The 20,271-nt window shown below is 41.0% G+C and overlaps 1 protein-coding gene across 20 annotated transcripts in view; it reads right to left on the reverse strand.

Annotated features, from left to right (window-relative positions):
* Positions 1 to 20,271, reverse strand: part of LOC111939182 (zinc finger MYM-type protein 4) — a 42,723-nt gene that overhangs the window by 22,246 nt on the left and 206 nt on the right. For 3 of the 20 annotated variants that reach the window (XR_015279386.1, XM_086863580.1, XM_086863585.1), the window contains exons 2-8: positions 9,110 to 9,226; positions 7,103 to 7,170; positions 6,366 to 6,536; positions 3,547 to 3,625; positions 2,566 to 2,818; positions 748 to 922; positions 454 to 666 (exon numbers count right to left, since the gene is read on the reverse strand). Coding sequence is in view for 19 of the 20 variants with exons in the window: in XM_086863580.1 (XP_086719706.1) it covers positions 454 to 666; positions 748 to 922; positions 2,566 to 2,818; positions 3,547 to 3,625; positions 6,366 to 6,536; positions 7,103 to 7,170; positions 9,110 to 9,226 (1,076 nt within the window). In the remaining variant the exon portion in view is untranslated. Of the gene's footprint in view, positions 1 to 453; positions 667 to 747; positions 923 to 2,565; positions 2,819 to 3,546; positions 3,626 to 5,125; positions 5,306 to 6,365; positions 6,537 to 7,102; positions 7,171 to 8,698; positions 9,227 to 9,624; positions 9,668 to 13,465; positions 13,608 to 16,513; positions 16,729 to 19,049; positions 19,193 to 20,114; positions 20,259 to 20,271 lie in introns of those variants that run through there. The other 17 variants (XM_086863575.1, XM_086863572.1, XM_086863590.1 and 14 more) reach the window with 15 other exon arrangements.

Consider the following 20,271-nt stretch of genomic DNA (forward strand, 5'->3'; position numbering starts at 1 on the left):
GGCTTTTCCAACCTTATTGATTTTGTTATTCTAGAAATGACAAAAGCAGTTAACTTAGACCAATACAGTAACTGAAATAACCAACCAGTAGAATTGGGTGTTTCTTAAAACACCTAAAATCTAATGAAAAAATAAGATTGATTCTATTTTTAGTATTTTGTCCAAATACAGAATCATGGAATCCCAGAATGTTTTGAGTTGGAAAGAACCTTAAAGCCCATCCTGTTCCACCCCCTGACATGGGCAGGGACACACTCCACTATCCCAGGTTGCTCCAAACCCCAGTGTCCAACCTGGCCATGGACACTTCCAGGGAAGGGGCAGCCACAGCTTCTCTGGGTAACCTGTGCCAGGGCCTCTCCACCCTCATGGGGTAGAATTTCTTCCCAATATCCCATTTAACTCTGCCCTCTGACGGTGGGAATCCATTTCCCCTTGTCCCATCACATGTACCTGCTTGTAAGCTGTCACACATACAGAACTGCAGAACTTTTTGGACTGTCCCTCTATCTGCATGATGTGACACTGGCCAGAGCCACTGTAGCAGTATCCTCCACAATATTCACAGCAGTTCATGGTCAGGTTGTTGGCCGAGCGGAACTGGGAGAAACAGGCATCGCTGCAGAGCTTGTGCACCACATTCTGGTAATTCACCTCGTGCCTGATCTGGAAGAAAAGGAATGTTCAGCAAGGACAGAAAGAATACGTGCTAAGCTAAAGAAATTCAAATGAGGAAATGGCCATTACCACTGCATTCTTCTGGCACATGCTGCACTTGCTGGAAATGCTGTTGGTGTGGATAGTGACAATAGGTTTCCTCTTCAGTTCATATGTGGACAGACAAGACTGGCTGCAGAAATCCTTACTGGAGCCTGTGTTGTCAAACTGGGCAGTGATTACGTCCTTTGGATTTAGAATTTCTCTATGGAAAAAGAAAAACAAACACAGAGATAAAGGATTAATGTTGGTTTCATGTCAACTTGCTGTTCTTGCTTACTCTGGAGACCAAACATTCTCCAGGAAAGGGTGGAGCCATTTAATTTAAACCTTTACTTTTTGCTGTCTACATATCTGACTTCAATTTTGCCTTCCTATTAGGAAAACAACTGAGAAGTACAGTTCTTAAGTAGGTATTTTGTGAAATGTTTTGCACCTGGACTTAGGAGTGGCCTAGAAAAAGCACAAGCTCTAACATTAAATCTTTTCTAAAGGAACTTGGAGAAAGTAAGTGTGTTGCACAGTCTTTATTAACAAAAAATTTAGAAAGCAGGATATATTGAATAATTCCTTTTAGCAAATAAGGGAGCAGGGAAAAAAAGTGAAAAATGAAAGGCCACAATTTCTAATCACCATTAGTTTGGTCCACCATGGTCTAATAAGTATTTAAACTTTCTTATTTCTCATCCAGAATTTTGTTTATTTGTTGTTTGATTTAACACACTGAACTTTCTCCTTATTTCTTCTTCCTTTTGAAACAGTCCTTCACAGAATAGTTTTGAATCCCTGAAGTCAGAAAACTAGGAGAAAATATTTATATAACCTCCTTGCTTGGAAGGATGTCTCCTTCTCACTCATCCTGTCCGACATAACTCATTTTTCAAAAGAATAAATACAAATTACCAAGACTTCTAAACTTTGTTCCAAGGCCTTTTCACACTAAGGCAGCAAGTGAAAAGAATAATTAATTGAAGTCTGAAGTTTAAGTTCAGTTGCCCTTGTAAAAATTGAAGCAATAAATTTGTTATTGAAGAAGTGATGAACAAAGCAGCATTCCTTTGGCAAAGTAATTTTCATAACTAAAAACTGAAGATTTGTGACTGTGTATCCAGCAGGACTGTGGAAAATTTAGGTATTTTCTAAATTATTTTGTCCAAATAGGCTCAAAAAAGGCAAGCCTCACCTTTCCACTCTAGGCCTAGGTAGAAAATAATTTATTTGGGTGCTGAAAATCCGATTACCTAAAAAATTCAATTCTTAATAAGTTTAATGTATCTACATGTTATGAAAGCAGCAGTGATGAGGTTTGAAAATCTAAGACCTATAGAAACCAAAGATCACACAATAGAGGCTAAAAGAAAAGTTATTTTTTTTTTAGAATCTGAGGAAATATTCTGCCTCAAATACATTAACTCACACAAGTTCTACTTCATTTTAGGGATTCATAAATCTATTTTTGTCTAGAAGAAATAATGCATAAAATACTTTTTAAAAATGTACTCTTGTTAGTAGTTTTGAAAGTGCAATGACATTTTGAAATGGCAGGAAGATTTTGTAATACAGTAATACAGTTATTCATATTTGGCTCATTTAAGTCAAAAAAAGAGAAGATGCATTCTGCACCACAGAAGCTTTTAAATCTATATGTAGGTAAAACCCAATTAAGGAAATGGAACTGCAAACAGACAGACCAATTAACAAGGAACAGCATCAGCCACCAATTTTTGAAGGGAAGAGTAAAAGGAGCAGCACTACTGACACAGCAAGGGGCACAAGAACAGAACTGAAGTCTTTCATTATCTGCTTGAATATAAATTATTAGTAGAACAAATGAAAGCACTGTCCTACTTTGAGCAGCTTGAGCAGGTTTTCTTGGTGGAAGCTGGTGGGCGAGAAGCTGGAATGGTATATCCAGTGAGGCACAGTGTGGAGCAGAAGAGCTGGGTTGAGCCTTTTCTCTGGTAGGCAGTTTGCCCCTTCTGCAGGATTTTTTTACAGCCAGAACAGGAAACCCGAACAGCTGTGCTTGGAACTGAGGGTAGCATTTTACTCATGCCAGAGGATGCCACAGCAGGCTGGAAACCTGATGACAGCTGTGGAACTGAAAAAAAAAAAACCACACAGAGAAAACAAGAATAAGTGCTACAGATCTATTACACAGAACTCACTGATGTGCAGGGGCAAGCACAAGGCTCATGGCTTTATTTGGGTTGTCAGGGTTTAGAGGAGAATCAAATAGCAGATGAACTCTCCACAAATACATGCCCTGTGCTGGTTTTCTGCATAGCAGATTCTTATAACTATTCTGAAGATGGAGAATGCACTTTTAGCATCCCTTTCATAGAATTATAGAATGGTTTATGTGGGAAGGGCCTTTAAAGACCATCCCATTCCATCCCCTGCCATGGGCAGGGACACACACCAATATCCCAGGTTGCTTCATCCCAGTGTCCAACCTGGCCTTGGACACTTCCAGGGATGGGACAGCCCCAGCTTCTCTGGGCAACCACTGCCAGGGCCTCCCCACCCTCACAGGGAACAATTGTTTTCTAAAACCTAAATCTAATTTTTCTAAAATCTAAATCTGTTCTTCTTCAGCTTAAGACTATTTAACACATTCAGTTCTCTTATGCATTTCACATTCATTTTCCTATGCCTTGAAACCACAATTATTTTATAATCTCAATTTCATTCTCTCTAAACCAAACTAGTTCTTCATTCCTACTGGGATCAGACACAGAGAACAAAATGTGGAGTGACCTGCAAGAGTGTTTGCAGAGGTGACACATTTTACAGATTTAAATGGAATTAGTCTTGCCTATTCCTTACCAAAAGGATTGCCACTGACTGAAAAAACAGCACTGATTTTCAGCTCCCCTTCCTGAGATTTTGGTTGCTGGCCGTACTCCTAAAAGAAAGGGAAGGGAAAAAGAGAATATACATATGTAATAACAGGTTACATGATTCCATTCTTTCACTATGCTGCATTGAAGCTCATGGAAGAGTGGGTGTCCTAAGCCTGCTCCGAAGGCTGGGTGACAAGTGAGCACCACACACAGCTCCTGCTCACAGCTCCACAGCAAACCACACCTGAGGGGGCACAAATGGACAGGTGGGGCTGCCTGGTGCATCCGCCTCTCCAGCTGCATTCCAAGACACCTCAGAATTCGGCCAAAGCTTAAGGAAATCTCTGCTTTCTATTCAAACTTTCCAGCTGGATGTGCTTTTGCAGCTCTTGTCCCTGTTCTGGGAAATAAGTTTTATCTTCACATAAAGAAGGATAGCAATGAAATAGAGCTGAGACCTCATCAGGGAGAGTTCTGTATTAACCAGGAGTTAGGACCTTGGAGTAGCCTAAGTTGAAGCTTTGCAGCAGACCAAGGCTGGCACCACCAGGGCCAGACCATCACAGTCCCACCTTCAGCACAAAGGGAATCACCTCACATTTGGTACAGGATGAGAAAATCCCTGGACAGCTGCTGGTGGAATAGCTGACATGCTACAAATGACTGCCTTAGTCCCCAGCAGCTATTCACACTGACACTAGGCTTCCTGCCCCTGCTCTCCCTAGAAATCTGAGCCAGAAAGCGGCTTGGAACACCCCACATATAAATCTTAATAGGCTGAATAGCATAATCTCTTGGAACTACAGAGATGATAAGATTTAGCCTACTTACAGTCATTTGGGAGTAGTGAGGCATGATGTCATGTTATGACTGAGCTAAATTCACAGTTGCTGCCTGGCTGCCAGGGAAACCAATTCAGAATCACTAAGCAAAAGGAAGCTCTCCCTTGCTAGTGGCAGTTAGATGCTCCCCCCCAGCTTCCACCAGCTCCCAAAATCCCACAACAACCTCCACTGAGCACATGTTCAAACTGAATTCTCCTCTCACTCCTGTGGAAAAATTAGAAGTTCCTATACTAGACAACCAAACTATTTCTCAACATGTTTCCCAGGAGACAGGCAGTGGTATTCCTTGATCATGTGAACTGAATCAGACTGAAACAATCAAATCTCAGGTACAGAAGCTCTAAGCTGGGTACGGGCATGCTGTGATGAGATTCTTAAGCACTATTATTATTATTATTATTATTATTATTATTATTATTATTATTATTATTAAAAAATTAATCCTTTTCAGACATACAGATTTTAAGGCACTTTAACTGAAATTGTATCCTTAGTCAAGAGTAGGAAAAGAAATGGAGGCAAATCCTGACATCAACTGTGCATGATCAAGCAGTTTCACAGCAGCAAAACAATGCTGAAAGCCAAAAAACCTTCAGCTCCAACTATTGGTTACAGCAATAAATGCTCTTATCTTTCAGAAAATATAAAAATAATCCATAAAATCCCCCCATAATAATTCCAATCTAAAGCAAAACAAAATGAACTCAGTTCTCCTACTTTTCCAGTATCAGGCAGAGTTGATAATCACAGGATTTTACTCCAGGAAGGAATATTTTGAACCATACGATATTTGACATTTAAATTCTTCAAGTCTTCATTTTTACTTATTAATATGATCTTTGATAACCACAGACATCTCGCCTTGCATTCCACACAAATCCACACAGCAGATGCCATCTTGGGAGGATAAAAGAAGAGACAGATTTAACTAATCTACACATGGTTTGATATTCTATAGGTTCAAGGAAAAATAAACCCAAACAATCCCGCAGAGACTGAACAAATCAGAAGGACAGTAAAATCTGAAGTTGCAAATATTTTACTTATTAAATTGAGAGTATTATGGGAAAAGAAGAAAAAGTGCTGGAAAGACAGGCCCAGAGAGTAGAGGAGGTTCAGCAGAAGAACAGAGACTGATGCTAAAAACTAACACCTGCACAGGAACACCAGCACTTGTGTGTCGGTGCAAAGGGATGCATCACTTAGGGAAGTTCTGCACACCTTTAACATATCCAGTCTGACATGTAACTCAGATATGAGCAGTGAGGAGACAGGAATTGCAGCACAGCTAGTTTCCCTGGTGTCACACAGCAAACCAGTGGGACAGAGATTGGCTGGAGCTCAGCAATCCTGGCCCCAGCACTACTCAGTCCAGAGGTCAGACCTTTTCCAGGTTTCAATTACTGAGTTTTACCTGTATCATCATAAAAAGTGTCAGTCTTGAATGAGAAAGTTACTTAAACACATACTTAAATTGACTTCATTGATGTGTAAGTACTCAAATATTTTGGTAAGACCTTTAAGTGTTAATTTAAAACAAGAACAAACTAGTGTGCTTGCAAAGGCAACTTTTAAGAAGGGAGTAGCAGCAATAACACTGCTTTTATTCATATCTCTAATTGTGACTGCTCATAAAGTATTTTTATAAAATATGATTTACAGTTTATTTCCTAGGTAGATAAACTGTCTATATTGCGACAGATGTAGTAACAGAAGTTTTAGAGCATTTGGCTTTGCTTCTAACTGAAAAGAAAAACATTTTCAGAGACAAGGTAACAAGACATCAAAAAGTTGAGGGGGAGTGGGTTTCATAGTACTGTAAGAGGGAAAAATCCTTCTACTAAACTATGTTCTTCAAGTTAAATTTCGGTCAACAAACTAAATAAATTGCTGAATTCATGTTCAGCTTAAGCGGTCAGCTGTCAGACCAAAATGAGAAATGCAATGGGAAACTTACCTCAGAATTACCAGGTTCATCTTTAATTTTGTCTAATAGTCCCTGCTGTGGGGCCATAGCTTTAGCATATTCGTCATCCAAAGGCTCCTTCTTAATTCTAATATTTGGTGCAAAGGAATTCCCCAGCTCTTGTCCAATAGATTCCTTACTAGAAAATAGGTAGCTAGACTCCTGAAACAATAATATGAAAAAGAATTCACCCTCCTGCATCTGCCATGAGGAGTTGGGCTGCTGCCAAGGGGAGTTTGTGTTGCAGATCAAGAAATTTGGGTCCTGCCAAGGTGGGAGAAATGCTGGGCAGCAGCTGCTGCCTCAACCTCCCTGCAGCCCCCTCTCTCATCCCACCCCCAATGCTTTCCACTCCTCTGACCAAAGCAGAAGACACCCAGCTCTGTAAGTTGGTTGTTTGGGAGTGTCTCCTGTGGATACAGCTGTTCCCTGGCTCATGTGGAAAAAAGGCAGCAGGTCAGGTGGATGCATCCAGCTGTAGGTTCGGCTCACCGGTCACTCCAACCATGCTGAACAGGAAAGTGGCTACCAAAAGAATCCTCAATCCAAAGAGAGGGTCAGGAAAATTTTACAAAATTATATGTACTGTTTAAGTAGCAAAGATGTCTAAGAGTCAGAAGATCAGTTTCCTTAACACTCAAATTTACACTCAAATGCAAAATACGTATTTTGAATTATTCCATCATATCGCTGCACTTGCAAAAGTGGTTGAAAGATCTATAGCTTACCCTGAAGTTAGTTTCTGGAGTTTGTGGCGCTAACTGCGTCCGTAATGTTTCTTCTACTTGATTATGAACTGAGGAAAACATATACATTAAATAGAAATGAATACAGGTTCCAATGCATTTCCTTTAAAACTATCAGAGTCTCATTCTGCTCCCCAACCCCAGTGTCAGACAGCACCTCACCACTATTAAACTACTCCCTTTCTCCTCCTTGCAAGTAAGCTGGTAATCCCTAAAGAGAATTGACTCTTTTAGAATTATTCTATTGGATCATTTATTTTCCCATTCCAGCAAAATAGTTGTAAACTTCCGACACAAATTGTTCATTCAGAATTTTCCACACCAAGCAGGTTCTGGACATTCCTGTTTTGATATTTAAATCAGAAAATACTTTTCAGAGCAACATCTTCCAGCCTTTTCTTTGCTGTTCTTTTGACTTTTCCCCTCTTCTCAGGAAATAGCATCTTCTGCTTTTTCAGAATATATCATTTAAAAACTGTGGATTTGCCTACATACCGGATGCTACCATGAACATTTATCTTTCAGGTTTCAACTACTGACTACTTCACCTGATCTTTTAACTGCAGGTATTTACAATTTTATGAAATATATCTTATGTACAGAAACATTCCTTCCTTTGTTTCTAACTGAAGGTAAAAGTAGAGATAGATCTGTAACTTTTCTTTATTTAAAGAAATATCTTTATTGCTTCTCTATCATTGGTGCCACCTGCTAGCACTGATTTTAAGATGCTGCTGCTGAACATATGAAGTTTAAACCTCAGAACTGTAAGCTGTGAGTGTGAACAAGCAGCCAGTAGTCCCTCACGTGCTGGCTCACCCTCGCTCTGCTGAATAAGCCTAAATCATGTGCTTGGTTATTCTTAACTCCTTCATTCACTGTTCTGCTGTAACTTTCAGAGCTTGGGAAGTCAAAAATAAGTGTGTGGGCAGCAAGATTATGGAGACTGTCAAATTAGAAAGGAATTTTAGGCATATTTGATTCTCTCCACGTTGGCTGGATGAAGTCCAAGACACAAGTATTGGAGGAAGAAGGGGAGCAGTCTCCCAGGAAAAGCAGATTTCAAACTATGTTCTGGCTTAGTTCCTGCCAACACTAACTCCTTTCTAGCAAGACTTTCCCTGATACTATCAAATCCATACTGTTTCAAATACCTAGACATTAGTGAAGAATTGGTGCTTCACTCAAAAAATCTTTACTGGCCATCAACTTAACCTAAACTTCATCACCTTTTCTTTTAAGAAGTTCCATGGTCTATAAAAAACAGTGAGAAAAACCAAAAGGAAGCTTGAATTGTCACCCAGCTTGGTTTAGGAAACCACAACAAAGGATATGTTGAGGCTCTGTGACAAGTTGTGGAGGATGAGACCTCCCTGACCATGTCAAGCCCTTTGCAAATCCTCCTCCTAACACAAAGTTCATTGGTTTTCAGGGTTCTTCACAAAATGCTCCCCTAACACAGCTCTGCCTGTTCTCTTCAACAAGGTGATGTTTTTAATAATTAGCCCTACTGCTGATTTCTCTCTAGTTCTTTCTTCCTCTTTGCTGGGCAGCCAGGTCTGTGATGTCAACAGTTACCTGTATTGTCAAGAAAACCACTTTTCAACCTAGAATCCACATCTTTAGGGATTTTTTCCAACTGTTTTTCACATTCTTGAAAATGTCCTTCTCTATTCTTGTCCTTTGCTGAAAAAGTCTCTTTGCCATTATCTCGTGTTATGCTAAAATCTTTTCGAAGTGATTTAAACACAGGGCCCTGTTCAAAGGGAGAAGCGAGATCCTTCTGGATTGCATTCTGAACCTGAATTTCTTTCTCACTGTCCAGTTTGTGATCTGGAACTCTCTTGCCCTCTTCCAGATGATCTTCATCACAAATTGCTGAAGAAAGAGTGTCTTTTGGAGTGAAATTCTGATCATCTTCGTTGTCACTCCCAACAACAGGTATGCCTGCAAGATCCCCAGAGTTCAGAAAATAATCATGATCATCACCCTGCAGTGAATTTTCAGGTCCTGCTCGATTCGGTACTCCGTAAGACAAGCTCTCGAGGGCGGGTGCTAAGCTGTGGTCAGCATCCTCAGACATCTCTGCATCCAGAATTTCACCACCTAGGGAGAAAAAAATCCCAGTGAACAGTCAGAAAATTGACCAACTTCATGTGTAGCAAAGGAGAAGGGTGAGTGTCCTAATCTGGCTGATACTGCAATCCCTTGAATACTCTCAGCCCTTTCAGGGCAGCATTACTGTGAAAACATTGCTGACATAGAAATGGCTCAGTCACCTTCACCACCCTGAAGCAGAAGCTCAACTGAGTAATACAAACCAAAGAAAGAAAAAACACTAATTTCCATTCACCTCACTTGTAGCACTTGTGGAGAAGGCAATGCAGGAGGGAGTGAGCAGGAAGGGCTGGGATGAAGGCAAGACAGTCTTGTTCAGCAGCAATGACACTTCCAAGAAAGGCTTTGTGAAACTATGACATTCAAGAATAAATAGAAATACTTACATTTTTCTGTAATATCAAATACCGCATCAGATTTATCTTCAAACTGTAAAAAAGGAAAGCACTGTGTCATTGTCTTGGTCAGTTGACATGTACTTTGCTCATAAGTATCTGATCAAAACCAAGCAGAAGGATCACAATTCCTCTTACTCCTTCCTTCCTTGCCCCAAGCAAATTTTTATGAATTAAGACTGTTACATCACTGAGAAGCCAAACCTGCCCTAATGAGTTCAGAATACATAGAAAAGGCACACAAGGAAAATTTAGAAATAGTGTTGCTTCCAGAGGAGAGAGGGAAGGGAATGTCAATTCTCTTCTACCTGGGACACTGGTACCAGGTCAAGGCCACAGACTCTGCCCTGACACTCTACGGGGCTTCAATCCCTCTGAACATCTCAAATGAAAACCAGGAGCACAAGCAGCTCCCACTACCATGGGCTGCACATATCCAAGGGTTTCACCTCTCTTACAGGGAATGTCCCTTTTCCAGGAACAGGGAAATGCAATGCTTAACTTCCCAACACAACAAGTGTCAGTGTGAGCACAGAAGAACCAGATGCTGAGTGCTGCAGAAAAATCTGTCTGCATTAAACATCCTCTGACAGATGTGGAATTTGTTGGCATGCTTGGATGCTGCCTGAAGAAGGATAATTAAAGTTTCCTTCAGAATGTCCAACTCATGAGCAGCCTTCTTTTCTGACCAAGAGATAACAGTAATTCATTTAAGCCCTCTCTCCTTTCTCTGCGTTGCCAGCTCTACACTTCTTTCCTGGTAGATCCTGCTCACACTGCAATTCTTAAGCCATCTTAGGGAAAGTAATGAGATTTGATAGCAAAGGGATGAGCCCTAATTTCATTTAACCCAAGACATTTAGTTGATAAATCCAGTATTTCTCAGGACTTTCATGGGAACTATCACTTTGGTAGCAGACAGCTCTAAAAAGAGATGACAACAGACTGTCCCAGAGGTCATTTGATGGCAAAAAGTCCCTTTCCAGTACCACTTGCAGGTCTGCAAAGACAAGGTAGCTCCTTTAGCTTAACTGGACACACATGGAATAGTGAGGACCTGTCCAGCATGGTATCAAATCAGTTGGATACTGCACCAGAACTTTTAGTATCTCTGAGCAGACACTTGAGGCTGGAAAAGTGAAGCACAGAACCAAGCCAAACCAAAAAAAGGTTATAGTTCCACAAGGCCGATGCAAGTCTTCTCCATGTAATCTACAGAGAAAGAGTAAGGAACCACCTGCCAGGAAGGTTTGCAAGGCCTGAGCTCTGTTTTTGCTGCATTGATCTAATGGGATCTGCGAGATGGAAGTTTAATGTTGATCTAGAAGCCCGTTCACAGTCAACTAAGTTTACACAGGTGTAAAACTAATCCCCATAAATACTGGTTATACTAAGTGTTTGTATGTGCTGCTGAGGACAGGGACAGCAGGAGTGGGCTGCTTTTAGAGAACATGGAAAGGAACTTGTTGCCATTTGATAATAATATTAGAGCATGAAGTTTTGGGAGGCAAAAACAGTAGCCCAGGTCCTTGACTCTACACTGACGTTCTTTGATCTTTTTTTACTTCCTGTCAGGAATTCTCTATCCTCTCAAAAAATTTCACAACAGAATTTGATGGTAGGATGAAGGGTGTTTTCAGTTGAAATAAAGCACGAGCTCACCCTTTTCTCAGAGTAGGCTTGATTCAAAGTAATTCTTGAACTCTTTTGAAACCCAGACTACCTGGTGGAAAGTATTCCAGGTCCCACACAACCCTGGTTGCCTTACATATCCAAACCCCAGGGACTCCTTCTCCTCTCCTGGGGTAACAAATCTTTTGCCAGCAGCTGACAACCCCAGGAATGTTCAAATTAGCAAGGGATACATTTTGCAGAGTGAATCTCTCTGTTTCATTCAAAGAAACACTAAGTACAAGGGGCCACCTGCAAGAGCATGAGTGACTCCCATAAAGACTATGGAGAATCTGGAAAACACAATCTACCTGGAAAGAATCCAATACACTTCACAAACACAAGGTCATCCTAGGGAAAAAACCAACCCTGTTTTGTTTCTTTACTCATTATTTTGTGAAGCTATTAAAAGAAGAGATCATCTTGGATATCTTCTTCCTTCAAAAGGTTTTCAAACACAGAGGGAGATCTGTATCTTTGGTCAAAAGCTTTTCCTGGAAATATTTATAAACCAGGAACTCCAGCATCTGACAGTACCAGAAGCCTTATCTAAGCCACCATCTAGTTTCTAACTGTGAACAGCATCAGAACTCCCACATAGTGTAAATTCATAGGGAGAAAACCAGGGGAAGTGTTTGGATGATTGTGTGTGTACACATATGTACCTACACACACACGGAAAAATAAAAAATATATAGAGTATATATATATATATATATATATATATATTTCTGCATTAATGTGGGGTATTTTTCTACATTAATGTAGGGTGTTCTCTCAGTTATACGCTTCTAGTCCCTTCCCTATGTCATCCTCCTTTCATTAGCCATCATAACCCTTAATTCCTTTTATTTTTTCTGCTCAGATTTTTTAAGATTTAGTGAGGAGTGGAGCAAAAGTACTTGGACAAACATGTCATTTCCTCTGGATCACTTTTGCCAGATCTAAGGAGAGAGGTATCTCGACAACCCACATTAAGTCCTTGATAACTACAAAAGGAAAGTTTCAGGGACAGAAAGTTTTCTGTTCAGATACTGAGGCTTCAACTCTTCAGCTCAGTCCTCAAAACACACTTGCAGTTGTAAAACAAAACTCAATAATACAATATACTGTAACACCTTCATTAATCACCTTGGCCAATATTTGCCAGAGAATAATAATTCTTAGTGTTTTTAATCATTTAACTCTGTAAGAGTTTAATACAGAACAGTTTGAATTTGGTATTAGTGAAATTCAATGTTTTAGGCTATATCTTTCTTAGTGACTGCCTCATTAGCTAGCACTGCACACAAAGCAGTTCTCTGCCTACTCAGGCTGTAAAAAACAAATAAATGAGTGAATGAAATGAAACAAGAATACAGAAATGGTGAAAAAACAATGAAAGCAATGTGACTTGCTTAAAATTATCTACTCTATAAATAAAGACAGCATTGCTTTTATTAAAAAAAAATCCACTGGATATATCACTGCTTTTTTATAGATGCATATGAGACTCTAAGGGAGCAGTGTCACAGCCTCAGCACTAACCTGGCTTTGCTGGGAGCAGGGGACAAAAGGACACATATTTACAATTCAATACAATGTGCTAACTTGAAATAACTAAAAAAGCTGATCCATAACTTAACAGTGTTCAACACTGCCATGGCATCCATAAATCAAACTATTCATAGATTATTTTTGTGCAATATAAAAAGAGAAGCTGCCTATGGCTACAGTATTGTTTTGTATGCAAGACAGAGAATTCCATTGAAAAATAAACAAAATGGTGTAAGTACTTCATACACACAGACGCGTCTTTCTAGTAAGCTTCTGAAGTTTGATCCTAGATTTTAACATACCCATAAGTAAACTGTGGAAAGGAAGCAGATGTTAAGAGAACTGCAATTAAAAACAGTCAGAGATGATTCTCAGTTTGCCTGTAATTTCCTTGTCCCTCTATGCACAGCATTGCCCCCACTCCAGAATTCATTCAACTGACAAGACACCATTTGAAACAAAAAACAGAAAACAAAAAAACCAAACAACAAAACAAACACTCCCCCCCACCCCAAGCTACAGAAAAGCCCCCAACAAACAAATAATTAAAAAAAAAAAAAAAAAAAAAGAAATTTGAATCGCTATTCTTGAGGCAGGTGGGTGAGCTCAGGAAGCATCCCCTGACCTTTTCCACATGACACGGCCCTGGCAGGGATGCCAGGCAGGCAGCCAACCGCGTGGCACATGCAGAATTACACAGCGGGTCCTGCCGGAGCTGCTTCCCGCTGAAACACGGCCAGCCCTATGGATTCATACCTTCAGAGCACCTAGGGAGGGAAGAGACAGGGTAACAAAGAGCCAGGCTGCTGCAGATACCTACTACAGGAAAAGAAGAGCTGAGGCAGGAAGAGAACCTGGTGGGGTCACAGCCAAAGAGCTGAGCAGAGCCCCCCACTAGCCGGCTCTGGGACTCCCAGCCCTGGCAGGGACATGGCACCTTCCCACCCAGAACGGGCTCGGAGCCCTCTGAGGAACAGCTCAGGTGTCCCTGAGAGTTCCCTGAACCATGCTGAACACTTGAAAAGATTGTTTTTAATCCAGTCTGAGGGTAATACAGTGGAGATGGTGATGGGAGTTTTTAAAGGCAAATCTCAAACATGCTCCAGTACATGTTTAAAAGCAGGCATTTCCCAGCTGCTTGTGGCTCCCTCTATTCTGTTTAAGAAATACAGTTTTACCTTGCATCTCACTTACACATCTGCAATTTTTAAGTGTCAGGACAGAAGATTTAGGCATGTGCTGCTCCCCTTTCATTTCTGTGTTTCAAAAATTCTGGACGAGTCACCAGAAATCACAGGAAGCAGTTCAGCAAGGCCGTTTATCGTCCCTTTCTGTCACCAGGCTTTTCTGATATTCCTGAACTTTTCACAGGCCAATTCCAAACAAACTTTACAGTTTCATACCCACCCAGCACACACACAGAACCTGCATACTGTTACCAACATATGTGATGCTAAGATGAATTTGTCAAACACAGAAGTCACAGAGAGCCTTATTTTTACTGGAATATTGGTGAGTTTAATCTATACCTACAAAAACACAGGAGGATCCAAGTCTGTCTCCCATTCACCCACAAAATCATAGATTTAAGAAGGAAGCAGCTCCGCATGCAATGGTTTCACTGTGCAATCAAGAGAATTCCAGACTGATTTGGGCTGGAAAGGATCTTAAAGATCATCTTATTCCAAACCCTACCACGGCCAGGGACAACTTCCACTATCTCTGGTTGCTCCAAGTCCTGTCCTGTCCAGTCCTGGCTTTGGACACTTCCAGGGATAGGGGCAGCTTCTCTGGGCAACCTGTGCCAGGGATTCACTACCCTCAAAAGGAAGAATTTCTCCTTAATATCTGTTATTAACAACAAACTTCCTTGCAATGGTCTTTGCAAAGACACCAGATTTTGATGTGCTTTGGGCTTTGCATATAAGAAACACACACAGACACAAACCACACAACAAGCCAACAAACCAAGACATCCACAAGAAAGATTTTGTTTCCAAACAAATAACTTCTTCCCCCAAAACCTCACCCCTGGCTCTGTGCTGAACTTCTCTGCTGCTGGTAAGACACAACCACTAAGGCTGGGACTTTGGTTACACTAAGGATGTAAACAAGCTGAAATAAAAAGATTTCCAGTTTCTCACAGTATAAGGCAGGAAAATAAAATGGAAATTAGAAGGATGTAAAAATCCCCAATATCAGAGCAGGGTCTGTGACAATATGTGTGTTCATGCTGCAATACTCAGCAGTTACTTACTAGAAACCAAGCATTTCAGTTCAGTTACATATTTTAGCTTATTCCACAAGCAGGCCAGCACTGTCCAGATTACAAATGCGGTTTTGACCAAAGCTTTCAAAAGTATGGCTAGTGAGAAGATGATGCTTAGAAAAGCATGGAATCCCCTTAATTCCGTTTAGCTCAGAGGCTGAACAGCTCATTAAGAGAGAGCCATCACTGTGTCTTTTAGGGAAAGCCAGTCCATGGAAAACAACTAAGTACCAAGGGTGACAATTCAGGGTGGAGCAGCAGCAGTAGAACCTCAGGAAGATAACTCTACTCAATGTCTCTTCCAGAAAGATGATGAACTATGTTAGTAATTATTTGCTACTAACTATATTAGTAATAGAAGAAAAAATAAACCCAACCCACTGTAAATTAATTTTTAAAGACAGTGAACTGTTTGAACCTGAAGTTCTCTGCTCATCATTAGGATCTGTCCTCAATTAAGAAAACCACAAGGTGGTTTTGTGCACAAATTGGGAAAATTTACAACTGTAGCACCTTTTGCTTGTTGACAAACATAGCAGGACCATCTTCTGCTCAGCCTGTTTGTGCTCCCAGCCCCACACTGGTGACTGGGCTCAGCTCCATCAGGTACTGCAAGTCCTTTCCCTTCTCCTAACAAGAGTTCAGTGCCAACAGCAATTGATGGTGCAAATGGGAGACCCTGGATGTACATCCAATTCTATTTCAGTATTTCTGCCCTTAAACAAAATATCTACTTCATTCTTCAAAGTACCTTCCTAATTCTGGCTTCCTTTTTGCCTTTTCCACAATTAAACACAATAAAATCCTGTTAATAGCCTGCATTAACTGTACTTCATAAAGCTTTCTCAGCAAACAGCACCATTTAAAGATGAAATATTTTCATGTACTTTCAACTCTTTTAAGAAATATCAAGATTTGCAGAAGTACACAAATAAGTTATTAAAATAATAATAATAAAAAAGGAAGTACTCCAAAATGTCTCCTGTGGGAATAGCTCTCTATAGTTGTGCTAATTCTGTTTCAGGTTCTTCTCACCTAAATTTAGACAACTAAGCATTAGTTTATTAGGCTAATGATTCAGGTTTCCTCTCTTTCCAAAAGAAATTAAGGAATTCTGGCAGCAGCAGTTTATCCTGCCCTGGGACTGTGGACCAGCTATCAAAAGGGAAAAGGACTAAATGTAGAATTAAAGTCCTGGGTTTGCCACCCATGTATTAAACTTTGGTTATGACAACAATTGGTCATCACACTCTTTTTACTAAAAAATTCTAAGGCATTAGACACAGCACACTTTAAGACTATCTAATGTAGAGGTAACCCCTATAATACTTCCAGATGCTTTTAAAATTAAACAAATTTATCTAAAGCAGTAAAAAATATGGTAACCAAAATTAAATACATTACCATCATTCTTCAATCAGTATTTACAGAAAGCATAGACACGTGACCTAATTTTTGGATCAGCTTGGTAAAGCAAGTTACAGTCTCTTAAGCTTTTCATTTCGCTTGGAATTTCTGAGGAGCACTTCCAGAGGAAAAGAGAACGGCACTACAGGCAAAACACAGGCTATGAGAATGGACACTGCAAGCACACCCAGTTCTGCTGACATGTCCTCAATGAAATATTCTCTGCTGCAGAAACCTTTTAAATAGTTTAGAGGATCCCAGAGAACAAGTGTTACAAGCACATGTGAGGTCCAAGAGCTCTTAGGCTGTTGCCGCACTCATAGAATGGATGATGGAAATCACCTGAACTGAGTCAGTCATTGACAGAAAATCTTGAAGTTCCTGAGAGAAAACTTTGTATAAGACTTAGGGAAAGGCATTCTGGAAGGAATGATGGGGTACAATTGATGACAAGAGTCATCAGTTGTAGAATCAGGATGGTTTGGGTTGGAAAGGACCTTAAAGATCATCCAGTTCCAAGCCCTAATGAGAGAAGAGTTCAGATAACCACTTCAAGAACATTGTGAGTGAGTTCAGAATTAAATTCCACAATCCTAAAGATGCAAAAGGCCTTGAAATGGGCACAAAGAGCTGACACAATGTGAAAAGTCTTAATCTAAATGCCTGGGATCCATTATGCTCATTTTTGGAAAGAGAATTCAAAGATTATGACAGTAATACATCCTTTGAGAGGTGCACAAGCCTTGGCAGAGAATTATCTTCATCATCTTTGTATCATTCTGGAGCAATTCGGCAAAAAAACTTCCTAAAGGAGATGATCTCCTTCAATTTTTAATTACAGTCATGCAAAATTAAAAATCTTTTGCAAACACCTGTTTTATTGATGTGGACACACAAGTGTTCACCTGTTCATATCACATTAGTTTCCAGCAGCCCAAGTGTCAAATTTCAGTACAGCCCAAACTGTCTTGTCTAGTCCAAGGGGTCATAGACAACTGTTGTAAATAAATAAACATTCTTGTCAAAACAATTAGCCGTTTAAAACAATGATACTGTACAAAAATTAAAATTGAATTGCCGTATTTTTATAAACTACATAAAAAACATACTAGCAGATATTTTTCAAGTTAATATTGATCTTATGTAGTAAATGTTTTCTTAGCATATACAACAGTTTGTTTTAGGGCAGAAATTAACCTGCTCTAAAACAATTTAGCCATAAAACTTACCAAAACCTATTAAAAATCAAATTAGATAAACTTCTGTCAGTCTTAGACAGGCAAAAACTTTATTGTTTAGTTTGCTGCTCATTCATGGATTGAGTTAAAAGATGGTGACTGCTTATCCATGAGATTAGCAACATGCCATTTTCAGTGTATGTGCTTCTTGAATAATTGCAGAGATTCTAATACTGAAAAGAACAATTCTGAAAACACCACCAACTGCTAAGCTCCTGTCTGAAGAAATCATTAAATTAGTCTTTATTTTCTCCACACAAAGGAAAATAATTTTTATAAAAAATGCTTGTTATGCCTTATGCACAAGACTTGGAAGAATGCAAACCCATGACCTCCTGTATAATGGGAACTGAGCCACTGTGGGAAAGAGAACGGGGATATGCAGGTCTTCCATGACCTTATTAATTATTGGGAGATCTCTGTGTGCTGGATTTACAATTTGCTAATCTCACTCCTCACAAGCTCCATCAGCCTTTGCAGCAACTCAGGATTCACTTCTCCCCATGCTCCTCAAGAACATCTTGGCACAAAAACAGCTTTGGGATGATGCCTCACGGACAAGTTGTGTTTCCTCTCCTAACTTAATCTGCCCAGGACAACACCACTTTCCTGGATCATTTCTAAATTTTTCTGAAGTCCTCAACTTCAGCAGGACCAGAGAATGTTGTCAATGCTGACAGGACAAGAAGCTTTCCATAAGCTAAAAGGACACTTGAAGCAATAACTGATGGAGACTTCCAGACTTGGCACCCAGGGAATAATTAGCCAACAGAGAGAGAAATTGTTTTTCCTGAGACCAATGAAGATTTTATTGACCGGATATTTGTTATTCCTTGGTGGGTAACTGACAGGCTTGAGAAGAAAAAAGGCAACATTCTCTTTTTCTGCAGGTGACACCAAGTAACTCTACAGATAAATGGAGCATGTCAAGACAGTGAGCATTAAGAAACCAGAGACACCAGGACAGACTGCATGACCTCTGAGCAACCTGCTCCAACACTTGACTGTCCTCAAAGTGTAAAAGTGTTTCCTTATGTCCACTAACATTTCAATCACTGGCAATGAAGCTTAATTCAAGATTTCTCAAGTTACTGTCCTACATGCAGCCATTTCCCCTCACACTTCTTGCAGCTAGCCAATATTTGATTCCCCCAAAGACCTGCATGTTTATGTACTTTCTGTGAGCAATTCCATAAAACTCCTGGAGCCTGTGTTTGAAAGACATGGGTCTTAAGAAATTCACAGATAATTTTCATTCCCTAACAGCAGAGCAGTCAGACATCTACACAACTCACCCACTGAGACCCTGGGAGGTCATGTTCTGTTTGGTAACAATTAGTTTCAATGTTCATCAACAATTAGTTTCACTGTAATCACGAGTTTCAAGTTCCCTGATACAAATTCAGCAGTTAAACTTGTCTCACATGCACCAACGGACAACTTGAGCCTGCGCTCCTCTTTCCCAAGGCCGGAGAATGGCAAAGCTTCTTGGGAAAATGGAACTGGACAGCTCAGTCTTATAGTGGGCTATGAACTCTTCCATGCAAGAACAAATATGGTTTTCTTGGCAAAAAGCTTTCAACCAAACATGTGCAGGAAAGAGGACTGGAGTCATGGAGAGATTATTTTTAGCACTGCTTAAAACATTCACCTGTGGTTCCTTCAAAACTACAAACTGTTGGCCACAAAGAACCTTCCACTGGTTTAAGAGATGAAGTAATTCTTCAAGTAAAGTTGGACTTGATCATCTTGGAGGTGTTTTCCAACCTTAATGATTCTATGATACTGAATAGATGAGAATGGACAGTGTGCTTACAGACCAAGAGGTGACAATGATGACCCAGGTTGTGAAAGACCAAGAGCTGGGATGTTCATGGCTAAAGGTACTAGCACAAGGGTTACAGCCAAGTCCTGGAAGGGGCATGGCCAATGGAAGTCACACAAGGGTTACAGCCAAGTCCTGGAAGGGGCATGGCTAACAGAAGTCACTCAATGGTTACAGCCTGAGCACCCAAGAATTGGATGGTGCTGCCATCTTGACTCACTCTGGCCTGACATGGACAACTGAAATTAAGAGGAGCAGCAAGGACATCCTGCTTTAAACAAGGAGACAGACGGTGACGACAGCTCCTGGTTAGCTGCAAGTTTATTATTTAAGTGATGCCAAGACGCTCGTGGCGATGATGCTTGGACACTGCCCTGGGGGACAGGAAGCTGAAGGGCCCCGAGGCCGGAGGGGCAGCGCTGCCGGCCTGGGGCAGGGCAGCTCCTGTGGCTCGGTGCCCCCGGGACCCCCGGCGGGGCCGCGCCTCGCCCGCCGCATCCCGCTCCCGCCCGCGCCCCCCGCGCCCCCCACTCACCCTGCTGCGGGGGCCGGGCCCCTCCTCCTTGGCCTCCGCCATGTTGCGCCCCCCCCCAGCTGTCCCAGCCCGGGGCGAGGGGCCGGGGGTCACTCCCTCTCAGCCTCCCCCGCACTCCGGGGGGCGGCGGCTCCGGGGGGCTTCGCGGAGCGGCGGG

Source organism: Cyanistes caeruleus, chromosome 26 (assembly GCF_971803275.1).
Source record: "Cyanistes caeruleus chromosome 26, bCyaCae1.hap1.1, whole genome shotgun sequence".
Lineage (NCBI taxonomy): Eukaryota > Metazoa > Chordata > Aves > Passeriformes > Paridae > Cyanistes > Cyanistes caeruleus.